Genomic DNA, 19839 nt, shown 5'->3' on the forward strand with positions numbered 1-19839 from the left:
GAAAGTTGAGTGGATAACCAGCCCCTTCTCCTAATTGTCTATGGACTTGAGTCAAAGACCAAATGAAACATTCAGACTATTGTATATACTGATGGTCTACACAGAGATAGCCATAGATGACAAGAATAACTCAGAAACTAATAAAAGAAAATTAACTAAATCAGAAGAATTTATTCAGACTAGTTTTGACAATAGGGTTTCAGAGAAAAAGAATCTTAATGAAGAGATCGAAGAGCATCTTAGAAATACTTTAGAAAAAAGAATAGACAATAAAATTTCAGCTGTGACTAAAACACAGGATTTTAAAGTATATTCTGAATTCTGTAAGGAGAATCTTAAGTATTTTTTTTTGAAACATCAGCATATTGCCCTTCTAGTAAGGATGGCAGTAATGAATGCCATCTGATACGAGTGGCATTCAGAACAAGAGCCTAATTCCTTAAATAAAGTTTGATTTTACACAAATGTTAACATGGCATCACTAAGTTCTTAGAAAATGGCTGGGAAGTCTACAGATGGAATATGGCATAATAATTCCATAAACAGTGTACAAAAATAAGATCCAGGAAAGATTAGTAATATTCATTAACTCATTATCCACGGAATCATTTTAGATGGAACTACTACTCTGCAAGTAGTTCATACATTCTAATCTTTAATAGAGTATTATTCCTTCTGAACTTAAAAATAACCTGGCTAGATCAAAATGCACAAAACCATGAACTACTTGCAGAGTAGTAGCTTCGTCTAAAATGATTTCATGGATAATGAATTAAACAATTTAGCAGATCACGTTGGATTTGATAAAACTTTACAAAGAATTAAAGAACTTTATTTTTGGATATGACTTCACAGTGATGCCAAACAGTTTGTTCAAAGTTGCCATTCTTGTCAGTCAAGAAATCCTTTTCAAGGAAAAGCTCCTATGAAATTTAAAAATATATATTACCAACCATTTATAGAGACCTGCATGGTAGATATAATGCTAGTTTTTAAATAACAGTTTCACACAACATAAAGAAAACTAGAATTTATTAAATACTCCTATATATTTTATTCAATGTAACATAAGATCATTCAGGGGAGAAAAATGATGAATACTGTACTGTAATTAGTGATACAATAAAATGAAGCAAGAAAAGCAAGAAAAACAATCTTGTTTTTCTTGCTTCATTTTATGAAGCAATGCTTCTGCAGTATGAATGAATGCTTCTGCAGTATAGTGTTTGTTGAGGTTGGAATCTTTTTCATGATGTAGGAACATTTTTATTCCAGAATAAAAATGAATATTTCTATGTATTCATTACTGAATACAGGGTCAAAGCTTCATAAATGAGAGGAGACCTCCACATAGCCTTTAAAGGAATGTGGAGAATCAACCAGCTCTTCTGACATAATGTCCAATCCTCACCTTCTCGTGGTGCACCTTGTTGGGTATCTACATGGATACTGAATGAACGAGGAGGAGCTGGAAATTTGGGATTTAGCCAACCAAATTGTATTTTTATTGGTTAAACCAAAATAAAAAATGATGGTACAACATGACAAAATTTCATGCCAGCTGGGACGTAGTCTGGTTAAACAAGGCCACCATTGTTTTCACCATGGAACCAGGGCAAACAGCGAAAAGTTAGCCACTGGAACAAATCTGAAAACAAACCCCAACTCAACATCGCCAGAGTTAAAGATTGGTACTATCAACATAAGAAGCCTGAATGGCAAAGAAATGGAGCTAGCTGAGGAATTAGATAAGTACCAGATCGACATAATAAGGGAAACTGAAACAAAAAAGACAAAAACTAGAGAGATTTTTCTGAGCAATAAATACAAAATGTTATATTCAGGCAATGACAATCAAGGAAAAGAAGGAGTAGCCATAGTATTCAACACAAAATACGAGGCTAATCTTCTTGAATGGCAGGCAGTCTCAAGTAGAGTGATGTGGGCAAATATGAGAATGGGGAACTGGACAATGAGACTTATTTCTGCCTATGGTCCCACAGAAGGTTCTACTAAGGTAGAAGTGGAGGAATTTGTTAATGCTTTAGAAAAAGCAACTGACACAATGAAAAAGGAAAAGTTTATCCTTGTTGGAGATCTGAATACCAGAGTAGGAAATGAATGTCAGACATACAAAAATATTTTGGGAAAATTTGGAAAAAAGAGCAAAGCTAATAATAATGGCAAATACCTGTTGGATTTCTGCTCAGGACATGGACTGGTTATTACTAACACCATGTTCCAACATAAAAATGTGCATAAATTCACATGGAGATAAGAGACAAGGAATAAGAAAAGTCTCATTGACCAAGTTATTGTTGATAATGATGTTTTCTCCCTGGCGCAAGACACCAGAGTGTACAGAGGATTTGAAATTGGAAGTGATCACTATTTAGTCTTGAGCAGAATAAAATTGAATTTCATATTGAAAAGAATAACATGTAAGAAAGTTTTAAAGCGAATAAAATTTGAGCAGCACTCAAATGTGAATGAACTGTAGACTAACATATACAAAGATTATTGAAGAAAAAATGAAAGAGTTTGAGAACAAGAACCAAACCTTGGAGATTCAGTGGCAAGCCTTGAAGAAAACCCTGATTGATTCAGCCAGAGAGGCATGTGTATAAAACTAGCTAAACAAAAGTCATGGGAGGACTTCAGCAAGAACATAGAAAATAAACATCAAGAAGGTGGTACCTTAGAAATGGAGGAAAGAATGCTGTAAAAGGAGTTAGAGATGATAAACGTGACATGAAAACAGGAGAAAAAGATATCCTTCAAGTATAAAGTAATTACTTCAAAAAATTGCTAAATGAAACAAGCAGTGATAGCACAGTGGTAAAAAACACTCAACAGGGTGTTTTTTGGGCAACAGGCATACAGTCAGGAATACATATCCATACTTGAAATAGAAAAAGCCATCAAAGGCTTGAAATGTGGAAAGGCAGCAGGAGTAGATGATATTCGACCAGAAATGTTGAAGTATGGTGGTATCAAAGTCTTACAGTGGCTGCACTGCATAGTTCAGAAGGCCTGGACAGAGGGGCGAATTTCCGATGATTGGAGTAGAGCTCTCATAGTACCCATAATATAAAAAAGGAAATAAAACTGAATGTGAGAATTACAGAGGTATATCCCTATTGAGTGTTCCTGGCAAGATCTATGCAAGTATACTTGAGAAATGGTTGAGAAGAATTGTGGAAGAAAAGCTTGATGAAGAACAAGCTGGATTCAGGCCAAATAGAGGCTGTCAGGATAAGATCTTCACTTTACGACAAATAGTCGAGAAAGCATGGGAATATAACAAAGATCTGTATTTAAGTTTTGTCGATTTGGAAAAGGCATATGACAAAGTGCCAAGAGAAAAGCTATTCAATGCTGCAGTTATATGGGGTCAATGGGGCATTATATCAAGCAATACTTAGTCTTTATTTGAGTTGTAAGTCAGCAGTTAGAATTGAAGGAAGTACAGGAAGATGGTTTAATGTTAAATCTGGTGTGAGACAAGGATGTACATTATCCCCTCTGTTATTCATTATCTATATGGATCACATTATGAAGGAAAGTGGTATTAAACATGATATCAGAATTGGAGATGTTAATGTCAGCTCTTTGCTTTATGCGGACTATGTTATACATCTGAATAAATCCGCTACAAGTCTGTAAAATTCCATGACTAAATTTAATAATTGTTGTAATAGATATGGTATGAAGGTTAGCATTAAAAAGACAAAGACAATGAAAATAGGTAGAATTGTTGAAAATGTCAAGTGTGTTGTGAACGGGGGTACCTGAGGAACAAGTAAAACATTTCAGCTACTTAGGCACGATTTTCAGTGAAGATGGTAAATTAAATATGGAAATAGACAACAGAATCAACAAAGCTGGTAGGAAGTCAATTGAATAAATTCATATGTAATAAGAGGAAATTAGTCGGAACACTAAATTAGGTGTATACAAGACAGTGTTCAAACCAGTTTTAAGTTATGAATCTGAGAGCTGGGTTAGAAGTAAAACACTTGACCAAAAGACTAGAGACCGCAGTTATGAGAGTCCTGAGAAAGATTAGAGGCGTGAACAGATGGCATCAATTACAATATCATATTAAAAACGAGGATATTAGGAAAGAACTTGACATTGTTGGCATCCAGGAATGCATTAGCAGAGCTAATCTCAGGTGGTATGGTCACTTAAACAGAATGGGAGAGGAAAGATTAGCAAAACAAGTGTTCTCTGCGATGTTGGCAGGAAAACGATCCAGAGGAAGACCAAGATATAGGTGGATTGGTATAGTACAATGTGCCTTAGACGATAGAAATATAAAATCTGATAATGATAATATTGGAGTCTTGACATGTAATAGACTGATTTGGAGGAAAATTGTAGATAGGAAGTTAGTAATGATGTAAATTTTTCATGAAGTACTACTATCATATCCTGTACACCTCTTGAGGGTACACGTCAGGAATTTGATGATGATGATTCATTACTGATGAGACAAAACAGCCAATGACAAAAAAATTAATGAATATAGGATTTGCAAAATGATAGATAAAAATTAATTCAATAAACCCAAAAAACAAATTTACCCTCTAAGCAGAAGATAGCAATTGTCTTCCTTTTCTAGATGTTGTTATTTCATGTCAACCAAATGGTAGTCTACAGTTCTCAGTATATAGAAAACTCAGTCACAGGTGCAGTGGCTAAGACACTTGATGTCTTGGCAATTGCACCTGTGACTGAGTATTCTTTTAGGATTTGCTATGCCAAAACTGTTTTGCAACCATACATCTGTAACTGACAAGAAGCAGAAGGCTACAGTTAGCAGCATATAAGCCTCAACCTCGGACACTGATGATGATTTAAAAGAATATGCTTATGCCAAACAGGACACCATCTTGTGAAACATCCCAAGACAAAAAGTAATTATATTTGATGACTTCAATGCCAGATTTTGGTGTAACTCAATATTCCCCTCTGGTAGAGAACTACTGAGGAGAAGATACTAAACTATCCTTATCACCAGGTGTACCCCACCCCTCTTTCCAAACAAATTCACAACAATGCTGAAACATCCCTACTTAAGTCACTTGCTTTTAACCAAGACAAAGGTGAAGTATCCCTACTAAAACATCATTGGATATAAATATTTGATACTAAAAACATGCACAATCGGAAACTGAGTAATGCAATTTAACATCATTTGTTGTTATTAAAAAAAAAGAAAGGAAGAGACACAATAAACCAATTGTGAGGCAAAACAAGGTCAGATATCTTAGGACAGTAAAGGAAACTCCAAGTAAAACAGTACATGTAAAGACAGGTGACACAAAGGTCACTCACCAACAGTTAATCCACTAATGGCTCTAAAATAGCTTTAAAGGGATTAACGGCAGAGGGAGGAAATGGCATGATAAAAGGTAGAACGCCGATGAAGTTTTGATCCATGCTAAATGCTATGGTGGTCTGGATATTTCATTCACCTCAGCTGGTAGGAAGGTTAAGTGATTATGTCACTGTTCATGCTCATAGTGATGTCCTTCTCACAAGAGCCATGATATGTGTTATACTTGTTATCTTATATGTCATATAAGATCCCTCACAGCCATCAGGATTTCACCTCAGTGGGGATAGAGATGTAAATCATACAAAGACTTAATTTTGATTGCTCAGAAAGGACCAGCAGAGGCACTTGCAAAAAAATGATTAGCTAAGTCTAAGAAACATCAAGATTGGTTTGATGAAAATAACAGGGAAATCCATCTTTTGGTAAATAGGACACAGAAAGCTTTCTATGCATGGCAGAATGATCCCAATGACAGGAACATTCTACCATGCAGAAATCAAAGCAAAAGTAAAAAAAGAAAAATGAAACTTCTGAAAAATCAGTGGTGTAGTACAGAAATCTACAGAAAAACAATGTCTTGCTGATAGTTGTGATTCTCATTTTGAATAATCAAAGCATTTTAAGGATCATCCACTTATGGATCAACATGCATGCAATAAATTCAATGAACATGGATGAACTGCATACCAGCAAACTAAAACATGACATAAAACTAAATTCAAAGTTTAACAGCTTTTCTGGGAGTAAACTGTATCAACAACCAACTCTGAACAGGAGTAACTGCTTACATGGCCAAAATTTCAGACTATCTGTTATAAGATGGAAGGAAACTACTACCAGGTGGAAGCAGAAATCAAAAAATCATCATCAAAATGCTGAATAGTATAGCATGTACTTATCTCTGCTTGAGTAATCTGCAATTCAAGTAGAAATAAAGATTGGTTATCATGAAGGTTGTTTTCTTGATCATAAATTAGTAAATAATAATATTTCGTTAACCGATCAAGTGTTGATCAATATTTTATTAATTAACTGGACCAACTAGTTTCGCAACACTTAGGTAGCATTTCAACCTATAGATACTATTCGTAAACTACTAAGATCTCCAAAAGCCAACCATCCTTTCTACAAATATGCTGGAGTCTATAATATTCCATGCTCATGTGGCTCTAATTACATCGGACAGACTTCGAGAAGCCTCGAAATCAGGCAAAAGGAGCACATTGGCTATGTCAAAAACAACAGACAGGACATTTCTGGGCTATCGTCTCATTTCTCCACAACTAACCATGTCATCGAGTGGGACAAAAGCTGTTCCCCCTACTTAGAGGAAGATTACCATTCAAGAATGTTCAAAGAAGCAGCCACAGTCGCCCGTTCTACTGTGAACCTTAACAGAAATCAAGGCCTAATACTGCCAGAGATATGGAAAACCCTAATCAGAGCCTTAAAAATGGAAGAAATGAACTTTAATACAAACTACAGAAGGTTCCTCAGCAACAGCTAGCTGATCTTGTACACGCGATACGTGTTTCACTCACGTTCGATACTATTTCATTTGTAATTATTCTAGTCAGTTTTTATTCTTGTCAGTTTTGCAGTTACGCATAATTGTGAGAGTGTTTAAAATTATATGTAAGTGCCCTGAAGAAGCCAACAGATAAGTGTGGCGAAACTAGTTGGTCCAGTTAATTAATAAAATATTGATCAACACTTGATCGGTTAACCAAATATTATTATTTACTAAAGATTGGTTATATTATTTAGTTTGAGATTCATACTGCTGAATAAAGTGTTTCATTATTATATTTTGTTGGAAGGGGGAAAATATTGTTGGAAGGGGAAAAATAGGCAAACATGGCCAAATAAGATTTTATTCCTATAATTTAAAGTTGGAAAAGTATATCTATACAAAGAACAACCTCAAATTTTTATGTACTGTTATATTAGTACAGTACATAACAGTACATAATGTACTGTTATATTAGACATTTTACTATCTAAATATGACTTACCAGGTGGCCTTGGCTGTGATGAAACAATATTTTTTTTCACTGGGGCAGCCGTAGCTGTTGCTGATGGCCTTGATGGTTGTTGTGGTAAGTTATGACTTGCTACAACAGGAGGTCTGGAAGTTGAAACTGATGTGGGAGCTTAAGAAAAAAAAAAATCAATATATAAGATCAATGCCAAAATAATTCATCAGAATAAGCTTCTCCATTCCTTGTTGGCTGAGTGGTTAGTGTATATCCACTCTCCAAAAAACAGATTGTGGGGTAAAACCTCCACCATGGGCATGGGTGTTGATGATTGTTGTTAGGTGAGAGATGGATTTCATTGATTAATGTGAGACCACTCTCCCATTTATGGGAGGCTTGAAGTGACTTGAACAAGTTCCATGTTTGGTATCTAGAGCAGGGATTCAGGACTATGTAAAAGCAAAAATTTTAAAATTACAAGGGAAAAAAAAATCCTTAGTCCACCCACAGTGCTGATGTATTTTTTACTCTAATTATGAATTTACAGAATTCTGAAGAACGAATGAATTCTGTAAATTAATAACTAAATTAAAAAGCATGTGAACTTAATTGGATTAATATTTAAAGAGAAAGTTATCTGAAATTATAGATATCAAAATCATTTTGCACATGTGTGTATATATTTGAAAAGGTAAATTGACAGACACCCACACACACAAAAAAAGAGCATATTTTAAGTCTGACTTCCATTCTAATCATAACTGTAAGATAGATTTCATAGTGTAAGTTGTTCCATTCAGGGACTGCTTAAAGGAATACAGCTACAAATGAATTTCAAAATTGTCATAAGAGAAGAGAGTGAAAAGTAAGTTATTGGGAAGAACCTCAAACTATTGTAGACTTGAAGATTTGTGTCATCAACAGGAGAATCATGAATGGAAAAAAAAGTTCAACAAGATGCTGCCTGAATATATTCAAACAACAATAATAAGGGTAGATAAGAAGAAGATAAAGTATTCATCACTAAATACAAAGAGAAACTTCTTGAATAGCACACAATTTCGAGTAGGGTGATGCAGGCAAGTTTAAAAACTGAAAATTCGTCAATGAAATATATGCACCTATAGTCTTGTGGAAGATTCTAATAGAAGGAGAAGAATTTTTTGACGCAATAGAGAGAATGCAGCTAAAAAAAAAAAAAAAAAAAATATATATATATATATATATATATATATTTATAAAAAGATTGAATGACTAGAACTGAGAATAGACTATGTCAAAGCTTGCCATGATTTCATCTTCCTTAATAATCATATCTTTTATACATGATACAAAATACACAGAGTTTTTAATAAAAGATGATGACTTACTGGAAAAACATTTGAGAGATTTCGCCCGATATTTGGAAAGGTTGTATGTTGGAGAGTCAATTCCTTCTATGATAGGTCAAAGTGGGGTAATTACCTTGTGATTTTTAGGTAGTCCATATAATCGCGGAATAAGCAAATGGAGAGAACGAAGAGAAAGGTGAATGTTTCTAGGTAGTTCTCAATAAATTACTGGTCCAGTTGTGGAGTTCACGAGTGGAATCTCTCTCAAGGATCAAGTAAGTGTCACTCCGTAACAATTACACCATCATATTTTGATATTCAATAACGTCAAGAACAACCGTGGAGTTGCCTTTATCTGCAGGAAGAATAATTATATTTTTGTTGTTTTGCAACTTCTTAAGAGCCTGTCGTTCCGATGAAAGGATGTCTGTAGGGGGGGGGGGGGGAGTAGGTGTTATTAATGATGAAAATGGATTCAATGTAGAGTAAGTTTGGCTCATGGGTAGGAACAAAGGAGGTAGCTATTTCTATCTTAGTAAGTAATAATTCTTTTGGAATAGATCTAGGAGATAAAACAAAATTTAGGTCTTTACTGAGGATACTTTTCTCTGAATCGGAAAGATTATAAGTTGATTTGTTAATCGCGACTGTCAGGATGGAGGTGTGGTTTCAAAGAAGTCAAATTACTTTATATTTGTTTAAGGGCTTCAAATTTTCTAATAAGTTTCAAATTATTGTCATTTTGAATTTTGGCAGACTGAGATTCACTTCTCACTCTAATAAGATTCCAACTGTCACTACCTAGAGATTGTTCATGCAGTCAGGAATACATATCCATACTTGAAGTAGAAAAAGCCATCAAAGGCTTGAAATGTGGAAAGGCAGCAGGAGTAGATGATATTCGACCAGAAATGCTGCTGAAGTATGGTGGTATAAGAGTCTTACAGTGGCTGCACTGCACAGTTCAGAAAGCCTGGAGAGAGGGACAAATTCCCGATGATTGGAGTAGAGCTCTCATAGTACCCATATATAAAAAGAGAAACAATAAAACTGAATGTGAGAATTACAGAGGTATTTCCCTAATGAGTGTTCCTGCCAAGATCTATGCAAGTATACTTGAGAAACGGTTGAGAAGAATTGTGGAAGAAAAGCTTGGTGAAGAACAAGCTGGATTCAGGCCAAATAGAGGCTGTCAGGATCAGATCTTCACTTTACGACAAATAGTCGAGAAAGCATGAGAATATAACAAAGATCTGTATTTAAGTTTTGTCGATTTGGAAAAGGCATATGACAAGGCATATGACTAGAGAGAAGCTATTCAATACGCAGCAGTTATATGGTGTCGATGGGGCATTATATCAAGCAATACTTAGTCTTTATTTGAGTTGTAAGTCAGCAGTTAGAATTGAAGGAAGTACAGGAAGATGGTTTAATGTTAAATCTGGTGTGAGACAAGGATGTACATTATCCCCTCTGTTATTCATTATCTATATGGATCACATTATGAAGGGAAGTGGTATTTAACATGATATCAAAATTGGAGATGTTAATGTCAGCTCTTTGCTTTATGCAGATGATGTTATACTTCTAAATAAATCCACTACAAGTCTGCAAGATTCTCTGACTAAATTGAATAGCTGTTGTAATAGATATGGTATGAAGGTCAGCAATAAAAAGACAAACACAATGAAAATAGGCAGAATCATTGAAAATATCAACTGTGTTGTGAATGGAGAACCTGTGGAACAAGTAAAACATTTCAGCTACTTAGGCATGATTTTTAGTGAAGATGGTAAATTAAATATAGAAATAGACAACAGAATCAGCAAAGCTGGTATGGTGGGTAGTCAATTGTATAAATTCATATGGAATAAGAGAGAAATTAGTCAGAACACTAAATTAGCTGTATACAAGACAGTGTTCAAACCAGTTTTAACTTATGGATCTGAGAGCTGGGTCAGAAGTAAAACACTTGACCAAAGACTAGAGACCGCAGATATGAGAGTCCTGAGAAAGATTATAGGCGTGAACAGATGGCATCAATGGCAATATCATATTAAAAACGAGGATATTAGGAAAGAACTTGACATTGTCAGCATCCAGGAATGCGTTAGCAGAGCTAATCTCAGATGGTATGGTCACTTAAACAGAATGGGTGAGGAAAGATTAGCAAAACAAGTGTTCTCTGCCAAGTTGGCATGAAAACGATCCAGAGGAAGACCAAGATATAGGTGGATTGATACAGTACAAAGTGCCTTATACGATAGAAATATAAGATCTGATAATGTTGGAGTCTTGACAAGTAACAGACTGATTTGGAGGAAAATTGTAGATAGGAAGTTAGTAATGATCCAGTACTATCATATCCTGTACACCCCTTGATGGTACATGGCAGGAATTTGATGATGATGATGATGAATTTTGGCAGATTGAGATTCACTTCTCACTCTAATAAGATTCCAAATGTCACTACCTAGAGATTGTTCAATTTCCTGAGATAATGTGGTTTTTTTGCTAAATATAAAAGTGAGAGTGCATTTTGTATCAAATATCCTTTCAATGAGAAGATCTAACTTTATTTTATGATAAGTCCTTCTATCCCGTGCCATTTTAATGTTTTCTTTAAAGGAGATAAACTTAGGAAACACGGCATGGAATTTACAGCGCTTGAGAAACACTAACCTGTTGATGTTCAGGCCTATCCTCTTCAATGTTTTCTGGAAATCCCTTATATTATTATGAGAAGACTCATCATAAGAACTAGAGATGTACAAAGATTGATTTACTCGGTTGTTATACATTTTTATAAAAAGATTGAATGACTAGAACCGAGAATTATAAGTTGATTTGTTAATCACAACTTTGTCAGGATGGAGGTGTGGTTTCAAAGAAGTCAAATTACTTTGTATTTGTTTAAGGGCTTCAAATTTTCTAATAAGTTTCAATTTATTGTCATTTTGAATTTTGGCGGCTTGAGATTCACTTCTCACTCTAATAAGATTCCAACTGTCACTACCTAGAGATTGTTCAATTCTTAGTTCTAGTTATTCCATCTTTTTATAAAAATGTATAACAACCGAGTAAATCAATCTTCATACATACACACATATATATATATATAAAACTAGTTCTTATCAGAGACTTAAACAGCAGAGCAGGAAATGAATATGAGACATACAAATGTTTTGGGAAAATTTGGACATAAAGTTAATGATAACAGCAAGAATCTGCTGGATTTCTGATCAGGGTATAGACTAGGTGGATTACTAAAATCCACATGAAGAGAACACATAAGAAAAGGTTTTCATTATTCTGCACAGTGATATCATTCCGACAATCCCACTGTATGAACCATAAAGATATGTTAATAATTAATATGCCTAAATGTATATAGGTTTGTTTTTGTAACTTTTTTTCAATTTTTCACCAATTTTACTCTTTGTTTACAGTGAAATAATACATTTTATTTGTTTATTTAGCGTATGGCTCACACATGAAAAGTTACATTACATTAATTCTTAATATATATATATATGGATATAGTAATAGACGTGTACAATAATAAGACATAACACAGTCATGAAAGAGACACTCAAGAATAGGCTACAACAGTATTCTAGGTTGATTATCCAGTCAACTGCACTTGGTGTAGCATGGATGAAGTTTGACAGCTTTCCACTTTATGCACGTTGGACACATTCTGCTGTAATATGATTAATTGTCTGGTGAGGTGATCCACAGTCACACCTGGGTGAGGCAATCATGCCCCATTTGCAAAGATGGTCGGCACATCTGCCATGATTGGTGTGGATTCGGTTTAAGGGTAGACCAAGTTTTCTGTGGTAGGTCAAAACCTGAAGGCATCTGTGTTGGGTCCACTAATTCATGGAAGCCCCTGTTGAAGTGTTACACCAGGACTCTTTCCACTTCTTCATGTTGAAACTTGTCTATGCAAGATTTTTTGTTATATTTTTAGTGAAATAATACAATGTCAAATTATAATGAACTTTCTGCATATGATAGAGTTCAATTGTAATAATGAAACGTGAGTGTAGAGTGCTTCTGAGGACTACCCAGTAAAATAATCAGCTCAAAATACAGGGAGCAAGAGTACCTCTTCAAAGCTGCTGCTTTATTAATTGAACAATTCATTAGAAGAGGTAGGGGAAGCAAAGTAATCAACAACAAATTGTTCAAATTGAGGGGATACAACAAAGCATTCTGAGGATGGTTCACCAGATGCATAACTTCTGGAGAGAGTAGGCTAATCTTCAGAAGATGGAGGTGAGAGGAGCGAGCTTCTTTAAAATCTGCACAGGTTTCTTTTTCTTTTCTGCAACCAACAATCACAGCTAGACTAAATTTTTCCATATACTGGAATCCATTTCCTGAAATAACTGAATTGTCTGAGGCAAATGGTTCTTCTAATTTTTTCATTATAAACTCTTTAGAGACTCAACGTCCTCTTCTTGTTCTCCTGCGACATCTAATTCTAAAAGGTCTTCGCTCTTCCAGTTTCCAACAAATGCTCTAATTCTCCATTGCAATCTTCCACTCTTTAGTTAGCAGCAAAATCTTATCAATCTCTTCTAAGTTGTGTCTTTGTCTAATACTGTGGATGTACGAACATACATTTTCAGCAGATTCTTCCAAACACTATTCATATGCTCTGTTGTCATCTGACTCCATGCTGCAAATTTGTACAATGTTGCATTTGTACAATGCAAGGTATTACACTCTTATCAAAAGGTCTCTGAAGTTTTTCTCACTCTTAGTAGAACCAGCAGCCTAAGCAAAATATTTCTTAAATAATATGCCTCGAAGACAGCAAGGTTGTGGTCCTTGAGTTGAAGGAGTGAGGTGAAATTATCAATTGGATGGCCATTATAAGTACAAGTGGTCATAAGCCAAGGACTGACTAGTTTAGGATACAAGAATATACAGGGATTTTGAAACGAGAAGTGATTACAATTTATTTAAAGGAAGATAAAAATCTATAATACTGAAAAGGAAAATATTATTATTTTTATACATTTTAAACTGCTTTAATTGTCTACATTCACAACACACTCAGGCTATGAATTCCATTCACAAACCACTCTCCATGCAAAGAACTCCTCACTCTCTGCTTACACCCTTCTTATGCAGTTTCCAGCAATGGCATCTTATTCTATCCCCCACTCCCATTCTATGAAAAATCTCTTCCATGTCAACCTGATAACAACCGCTGACTAACTTATATGTCTAAATCATATCCCCCTCCTCCTATGCACGCGGCTCAGCAAAAACATTCTCTCAATCTGTCCTCGTACTCCACATGCCAAAGACCACTGACTACCATTCTGAATCTTCTCTGGATCCTTTCCAACATATCCTTGTCACCAGAAAACCTGGTAACCAAATCTGTGCACAATAATCCATATGAGGCCTGATCAAGGCCTTATACAATGACATCATAACCTCTCTATTTTTGCATGTCAGGGTCCTCTGCATTATTGCCATTATCTGATGTGATGTCTTCACAACTTGTGCAATGTGGCCCCTGAATTTCAGGTCTTTGTCCACCATCACTCCTAGGTCTCTAATCTCCTCTAATTTCTTTACAGTTTCCCCACCAAGTATATATACTTTGTATACAGACTAACATTATTGCTTGGGGTAATGCATCCAGAGATTTTAAGCTCAAATCTTTGCTTGTTTACTGCTCTGAAAATCCAAGAGCACTTTGCTGCATTATCAAAGCAGCTTTTTCCATTATTTGGAAGTCAAATTTAAGGGCCTGGGTTCACACTTGTCATATTTGAAGATTGCTTCTTGAACTGTTTTATTCCTGCTGTGGAACAATATTGTTCAGAAAAGAAAATTAATTAACTTTCAAATTCTGTTTGTAGAGGACAATGCTCTTGGACATCTAACATCTTTCAATGACCTTCACCCTAATGTAAAGGTCGTATTTTTACCACCCAATACTACATCATTACTACAGCCAATGGATCAGGGAGGCATTTCTGCATTTAAGGCTTATTACTTACGGCATATATTCCTGCAAGCAGTCAGGGCTACAGAAGATGATGTGATGACCTTGAGAGAGTTCTCTAAGAATTATAACATCTATGATGTCATCAAAAACATTGCTGATTCTTGGGAGGAAGTGAAGTAATCAACAATGAAAGGGGGGTGTGGAACAAACTGTGCCCTCAATTTTGTGATGATTTTTGTGGCTTCACAGGAGAAGACATCACCGAAGTCAGAGGAGCTGTGGTGGATAGTGGCAATGCACTGCAATTGGACATCAATGAAAATAATATCATTCACTTACTAGAGTCCCACTCCCAAGAATTAACCAATGAAGACCTTATGGAGATAGAGAAGCAGCTGATAGAAACACAAGAACACGAATAATCAGAAGATCCAGAGTCAAGAAAGTTTACGACAAAAGGTTGTATTTTTACCCAACACTACATTGTTACTACAGTCACTGGATCAGGGAGTCATTTCTGCATTTAAGGCTTATTACTTATGGCATATATTCCTGCAAGCAGTCAGGGCTACGGAAGATGATGTGATGAAGCCTTTCATCTCATTGTGGAGCAGGATTTGCTAAGCTTGAGGAGTAAGATCCTAACATTGAGCAGTTTACAAAGGTTTACCATACAGTTAGTGAGAACATCAGCTGCTACAAGGCCATTTATGATGATAAAAAGAAAAAGGCTGTGCAAACCACCCTAGATTCTCCAGCACCCACTCCATCCTCTCCAGCACCATCTCCATATCTTCTGATTAATGTTAGCTTACCTTCTTGCCTCAAAAATGCCCTTTCCAGTAAGTAAGACATTAATGCAACATTAGGTGAGTGTTAACCTTTAATATTCTTTTTTGAAATTTCTCTTATCTCCTACTTAAACTTTTTGTATGAATTTGTTTTTATGCTCTGTTTGTTTGAATTGAAAGAAAGAGCACAATAGTTTCTGTAACTTATTATTACAGTACAGGGGTATTATTATCACTAGTTTTACACTGTATTATTATTGCCGCATATGAGCCATTATAGTACTGCTATTATTGTTATTATTACCGTATATGGGCTGTTCATCAGGGATCTGAATTACATACAAATCCGAACTAAAGAGCTTCTCAGAATCGTATCTCATCTGTAACCCAGGGACTGCTATTAGTAAAAAAGTAAACTATACCTTTAAGGCAGAATCAAAGATGGTTTTTTTTTTGTTTTTTATGTAAACATAGAATAGTGGCATTACACATAAGTTTTTTTTTTTATATCCATATATTTGTTTAGGTTAACAGTGGTCTGTAAAAATTCTCAGAATTACAGATTTCTTACACATGTAATAACGTGGGGATGTCAAGCACGGTCTGCTAATCCATTTTGTTCATATCAATTCTTGTAGATAAACTTATACATTGGTTACACATAGTTTTTAATTTTTCAGGAAATAACAATGTATAACAACTTTTCAAACCTCAACAAATTGGGAACATGAGACTGGCCCAAATTTGGGAAGCACACATTTTAAGATCGTCAGCCAACCAGCCAAGACAACCCAATTTAGCCCACTAGGGGAAATCATTTAGGCTCTAGAACTGACTTCTGTTGCCTTTCTTTAGCCTCTTTTGTGCAGTGTTGGTGCCTGTGTGCACATATTTTTTGTGATCCCTGATGACCGCAATGTAACATTGCCGAGATATAGGAAGACATTAATTAAAATTTTTTTTATAATTAATATTCTCGTATATGTTGTTATTTCCTGAAAAAATTAAAAGCTTTGTATATACCAGTCAGACTGTCCATAATATGGCAGTTATTTTGTATGGTCTAGGTAGTGATAGTTAGTCAGACCATGGAAGCAAATTTCATATTGCTTTATAGGTAGATTATAATTGGTATTTATAGAGGCATTCCTGACATGAAAAGTCAGGAATGCCTTGTCATGCCACAGGCAAATTTACTGAGTTCAGAAGAAACTATATTTATTAATTTACTGTTTTAAAATTTTAAAACAGTAAATCCCGCAACATTTTCATCTATGCATAATATAAATTTGTTTCTTTATCATTTCATTATTTAAGTGCCATATACTAGTTTGGTGGCTATTTTGACATGGTATTTCATAGTTTCAATAGTATTTTGAGGAATGGAACCTCAATGACACTCAACCTAGGGTAAATTATGGTTTGATATATGTACTGACTTTCAAAGGAAACAGGTATCTATGTGCTAATCTGTTTATCATGCCATACATTTACAGAGGATGGTAATATGAATTAATGTTCAGATATCTGTTAGTATATGTGGGTTTTTTTTTTGTAGATAGTATAAGAGAGATAATCTGGAAGTCTGGTAACTGGCATATTTAAAAATGGTAAATAACATTTGTTTTCAATTTCTTAATTTTATTCTGGGGTGGAAACTTTTCCTCAGGGCTCACTCTAATGAGTATGGAAATAGTGAACATAAAGTTCCCAATGCTTTCTCTCTTTGTTCCTCCAATGCTATAGTATTCAAGGGAGATGATCTCTCTCTCTCTCTTTTTGTGTAGCAGGAGTCTGCCTTCTCTTTCAAGGTTCTGGCACTATCCTTAATGGACTCTGTAGATGAGTGACAAGCCAGCTGCAGTATTTGTCCATAATTACTATGAAAAATGAACAATCACAGGATGTGCTAAATGTTATGTTTCAAGCAGCTGGCACATTTCCCCAGAGACCACTTAAGTGTGTGAAATAGGCATTATAAATATATCAATAATTAATGTTAGAACTTTAAGTTTTCTTTTTTAAAAAAAGAAAGAAAAGATTGAGTACACAGAGAAGGAAAACAGAAATCATAGTAAAAATTATCTTTTAAATTCAATAACAAAAATATCTCAATATCATGAAGATTAATCTCACTAAGATTACAGGCAAAAGAAAGAAGAAAAAAAAAACATTAAGATAATACAGGATAATGCACCAAGTTACTCTTGAAGATGATGAATATGAGGAATTTCTTTCAAATCTACTAAGAGAAAGTGATAATACCGATAGAATAGACATGGTGATAGTAAGTGACCTTAATGGAAAATCTAGCAGGTATTCTCAAGACATGGAGTGAGTAACTGAAGAAATTTGGAAGTGCAAGAAAGAAATAATTAAAATCATAATGAATAATAATATATTATATAAAATAGTAATATATTATATAATATAATAATAATATAACAGTCCTTGAAATTTGTAAGACAACAAGGTTGATTACTACCAATACTTTTTCATAAAAGACAATCATAAATGCACATGAATGCATATAGTTTTACCTGGTGGTAAAACTATAAACTGTACTGATTACACCTTAATCAACAAAAATGGAAAACATCATTCCAAAATGTAAAAACCTTGAAGAAAATATGGATTCTGATCATGAAATCCACCAGCAAAAATACACCTTAAAATCAAAACACCACTAACATGAAGAGCTATACAAGGCTTGATACTTATAAACTAAAAGACTCTAATAAACAAAATGCATTTAAAGACAAAATTAATTATAAAATGGGAACTTTAATGCTTGAAAACACAAAACTTTGGAGAAAAGAAAAAATTGCAACACTGGCTGCAATAAAACAAGCATTACAAAAACCAGATATAACAATTATCTTAAATCATACACCTGTGGCATCAAAAGAAAAAGAATAGCTTTCTACTGAGAGCAAACCTGAATTACTAGAAAACCATACAAACTGTTAAAAAATAAAATTACATCTAAATGTAGATGTAATTTTATAATGCTTTGGATTATCTTAAACATTGTTGATTTATCTCATTTTTTATATCACCTGGAGAAGCAGCAAAGCTATTTTGGTAATGAAGCTTCCCCCTTCCCCAACTTAGACTAAAAAAAAGTATAAATTAAAGGGGAGTTATTAAACAAAGATTCATAATTTGACATATCCGTGTATGTATTTTCTGAAGTATATTCCTGGTGTTTGGGTGTATACACTGATTCTCATGCACTGTGTTGTTTCAGAAAATTGACAATGTAGACTACATAATAACTAAAAAAATTTAATTATTACTTCCTATATTTCACCAAAGTTCAACTGGTATCTTCAGGGATTAATACCTGGTTCAAATATGTGCATGCAGGCACACTTCAATAACAAAGATGAAACAGGAGAGCTACATGATGATGATCTAAAGTCCCATAATTACATCCCTTATGAGAGACAGTTTGATACAACCATATTTGTTAAATTGGAATAATTAATAACAGCTGCAGCAGATTTGAGGAAAAGATCTCAAATTTAAACTTATTTTGGTGGAATAAGGAGGTGTTTTTCCAACAGATCCTGTGCCAAATATCTACCATGGTCTGCTAATCCTGAGCAACCATGCATCCTTAGTGGTTGAAACATATGTAATCCTGGTGCTCTAATATATGGATGTTGGCTGTCCTGCCTGTTTGGTTACAGTATGATTGGTATTGCAGCAGCAGGGTACCTTGGAAGCTACAGATAAATCCAGTGGTTGTAGCTCATCTTTGGGAGAATGGATAATGGTTGCTAGCTTTCTATGCAGTTTATAAGTGGTCACAAGATTGTGCTTTTTAAAAATCTTGGCCACCTTTTCTGAGATGTCACGAATATAAGAGGGCAAGAGTGGGTACATGGTGTTAGCATTCTTTTTATCTGGTGGGGGGGGGGGGGTAAAGCCAATGACCAAAAACATGTATTTTTATGTGCTGAGTGCAGTGTTATCTGAGCAAATTGATTTTGCCTGGTGGACTAAGGTTTTTATAGTTCTGTATTTTTGGGAAGGGGGGGGGGGGGGGTTGATGTGACTGTTGAAAGATGTATTTATCTGTATGTGTGGGTTTTCCGTAGACAATGAAGGTCAGATGACCTTCATCCTTCAACTGGTTGTTACAACACAACCAAATGGAAATTTGGTTGTGTTGTAACTGGGGATGTCTAGGAAGGGCAGACTGTTGTTACTTTCTATTTCTGTTGTAATTGGAGGGTGGTTGTTCAAATGGGTTGTTTAAATTGTGAATGAAGAATTTTATGATTATTAATACTTCATGATTTAACATGAACTGCATTTCCTCAGCTAAGTGTGCTCCTAAGTAAATTGTAATTTAAACATTTATTGTTTTTTGTTCATTGAAATAATAATTGTAATTATTTTT

The 19839-nt window shown here is 34.8% G+C and overlaps 1 protein-coding gene across 9 annotated transcripts in view; it reads right to left on the bottom strand.

Annotated features, from left to right (window-relative positions):
* Positions 1 to 19839, bottom strand: part of LOC150103963 (bromodomain-containing protein 2-like) — a 539719-nt gene that overhangs the window by 156641 nt on the left and 363239 nt on the right. For 8 of the 9 annotated variants that reach the window (XR_016548723.1, XM_090397208.1, XM_090397209.1 and 5 more), the window contains one exon: positions 7363 to 7500. The exons of the other annotated variant lie outside the window; for it this stretch is intronic. Coding sequence is in view for 7 of the 8 variants with exons in the window: in XM_090397208.1 (XP_090253334.1) it covers positions 7363 to 7500 (138 nt within the window). In the remaining variant the exon portion in view is untranslated. The remainder of the gene's footprint in view (positions 1 to 7362; positions 7501 to 19839) is intronic. 9 annotated transcript variants of the gene reach the window in all.

This window comes from Typopeltis vanoorti, chromosome 8, assembly GCF_054136105.1.
Source record: "Typopeltis vanoorti isolate ZY-2024b chromosome 8, IOZ_Tvanoo_1.0, whole genome shotgun sequence".
NCBI classification, from domain to species: Eukaryota; Metazoa; Arthropoda; class Arachnida; order Uropygi; family Thelyphonidae; genus Typopeltis; species Typopeltis vanoorti.